This window comes from Bison bison, unplaced genomic scaffold (assembly GCF_000754665.1).
Source record: "Bison bison bison isolate TAMUID 2011002044 unplaced genomic scaffold, Bison_UMD1.0 scf7180017864259, whole genome shotgun sequence".
NCBI lineage: Eukaryota > Metazoa > Chordata > Mammalia > Artiodactyla > Bovidae > Bison > Bison bison.
The window spans coordinates 3999403-4000675 of NW_011494831.1; the positions used below are offsets into that span (position 1 = coordinate 3999403).

Consider the following 1273-nt stretch of genomic DNA (forward strand, 5'->3'; position numbering starts at 1 on the left):
ATCAGGGGATCAAACCTGGCCTCGCTTCTGCTAATTATGTCATCTCTGGCAAGTTGCTTACCCTCTCTGGGCTTCAAATTAAGAAAAAAGGCACTCCCACTTACCTCTCAGGCATAGAGGTAGTAGATGTTAAACATCAAAGGATGCACTGAACGCCGGCAGCTGGGGGCCCAGGAAACCAGTGCCCCGCCCCCCGCCCCCCGCCGCCCCCCGGACCTACCTGTCCAGCTGCTCAGGGTGCCCCGCCAGCTCCCAGTCTGTCCTGCAGATGGCGCTGCAGACAGGGTCTCTCCTGCAGTTAGCCTGCCACCCAGACAGTAATGCGTCAAAATCTGCCTCCCACGTGTGTGGGGACCCCTGCTTCCAGCCCCCTCAGCTGCTCCTGGAGGCCGTGCCTGTCCCAGGCCCGGCCCGGGTCTCTACCCCGACAGGGCCCTCACCTTAAGGAAAAAGTGTGTTTTCCATCATGGTGATCTCCCGGCTTCTCACGCTGCACTCCTACGAGGTCGAGGGAGGCTGTAGAAGCCGTGTTCTGAGGAGAGATTGTGTGTGTGTGTGGGGTGTCACTGTCTCTGCTTTTCCCTGGGGGCCCTTTGTCCTCTGCCTACCCACCCACGCTCCTCCTGGAGCAGGCTCAGCTGCCCCCCAGGGTCCCAGGGCAGCCATGCGGCAGGCTCAGGCTGGGCCGTGGAGGGAGGTGGTGAGGCCACAGCAGCCTCACCGGAACCTGAGTGTGTGTCCAGAGGCTCCCAGGGAGGGAACTGGACTGGACCATGGTGCCTACGGGCAAGGGGGAGCCGGGGGTCGTCCAGGGAAACCAGAGGGAGGAGGAAGGGCCCGCCCCCTGCTGGGTGAGGACAGAAACTGCGACGTGGTCCGGAGGAGCCAGACGGTCCTAAGTTGGGGGAGGTGGGCGCCAGCTCCCTGGCCCTCAGCCCTTGCGTGGCTCTTGCGGGGCAGCTGCTGCAGAAGCAATCTCCGGGTACTCACCTGCCTTCTCCCAGGCAGGAGCTGCTGCTTAAGTTCCAAAATTCCCTCCGTGGTGGGGACACCCTTTGCATCCTGAAAATGCAAGAAGGGGCCTGGGAAACATCAAGACCAGCACAGACGACGGGTCCCCCTCTGGAAAGTGGATGAGGCACCTAACCGTCTCCGACTTCCTCATCCCTGGAGACAGACCCCCTGTGTTGCAGTGCTGGCTCAGGCTGTGGACTCCTTACCCCCAGGGTCCCCTCTGTGCACTCTGGGGAGACGGCGGTGAAGCGTATGCAAG

The 1273-nt window shown here is 62.1% G+C and overlaps 1 protein-coding gene across 1 annotated transcript in view; it reads right to left on the reverse strand.

Moving 5' to 3' along the window:
- The window catches only part of SPTBN5 (spectrin, beta, non-erythrocytic 5), a 51413-nt gene that overhangs the window by 3017 nt on the left and 47123 nt on the right, over positions 1 to 1273 (reverse strand). Inside the window, exons 64-67 of the mRNA XM_010848058.1 lie at positions 1221 to 1273; positions 991 to 1062; positions 441 to 532; positions 221 to 303 (exon numbers count right to left, since the gene is read on the reverse strand). Of these exons, the coding sequence (XP_010846360.1) occupies positions 221 to 303; positions 441 to 532; positions 991 to 1062; positions 1221 to 1273 (300 nt within the window). The remainder of the gene's footprint in view (positions 1 to 220; positions 304 to 440; positions 533 to 990; positions 1063 to 1220) is intronic.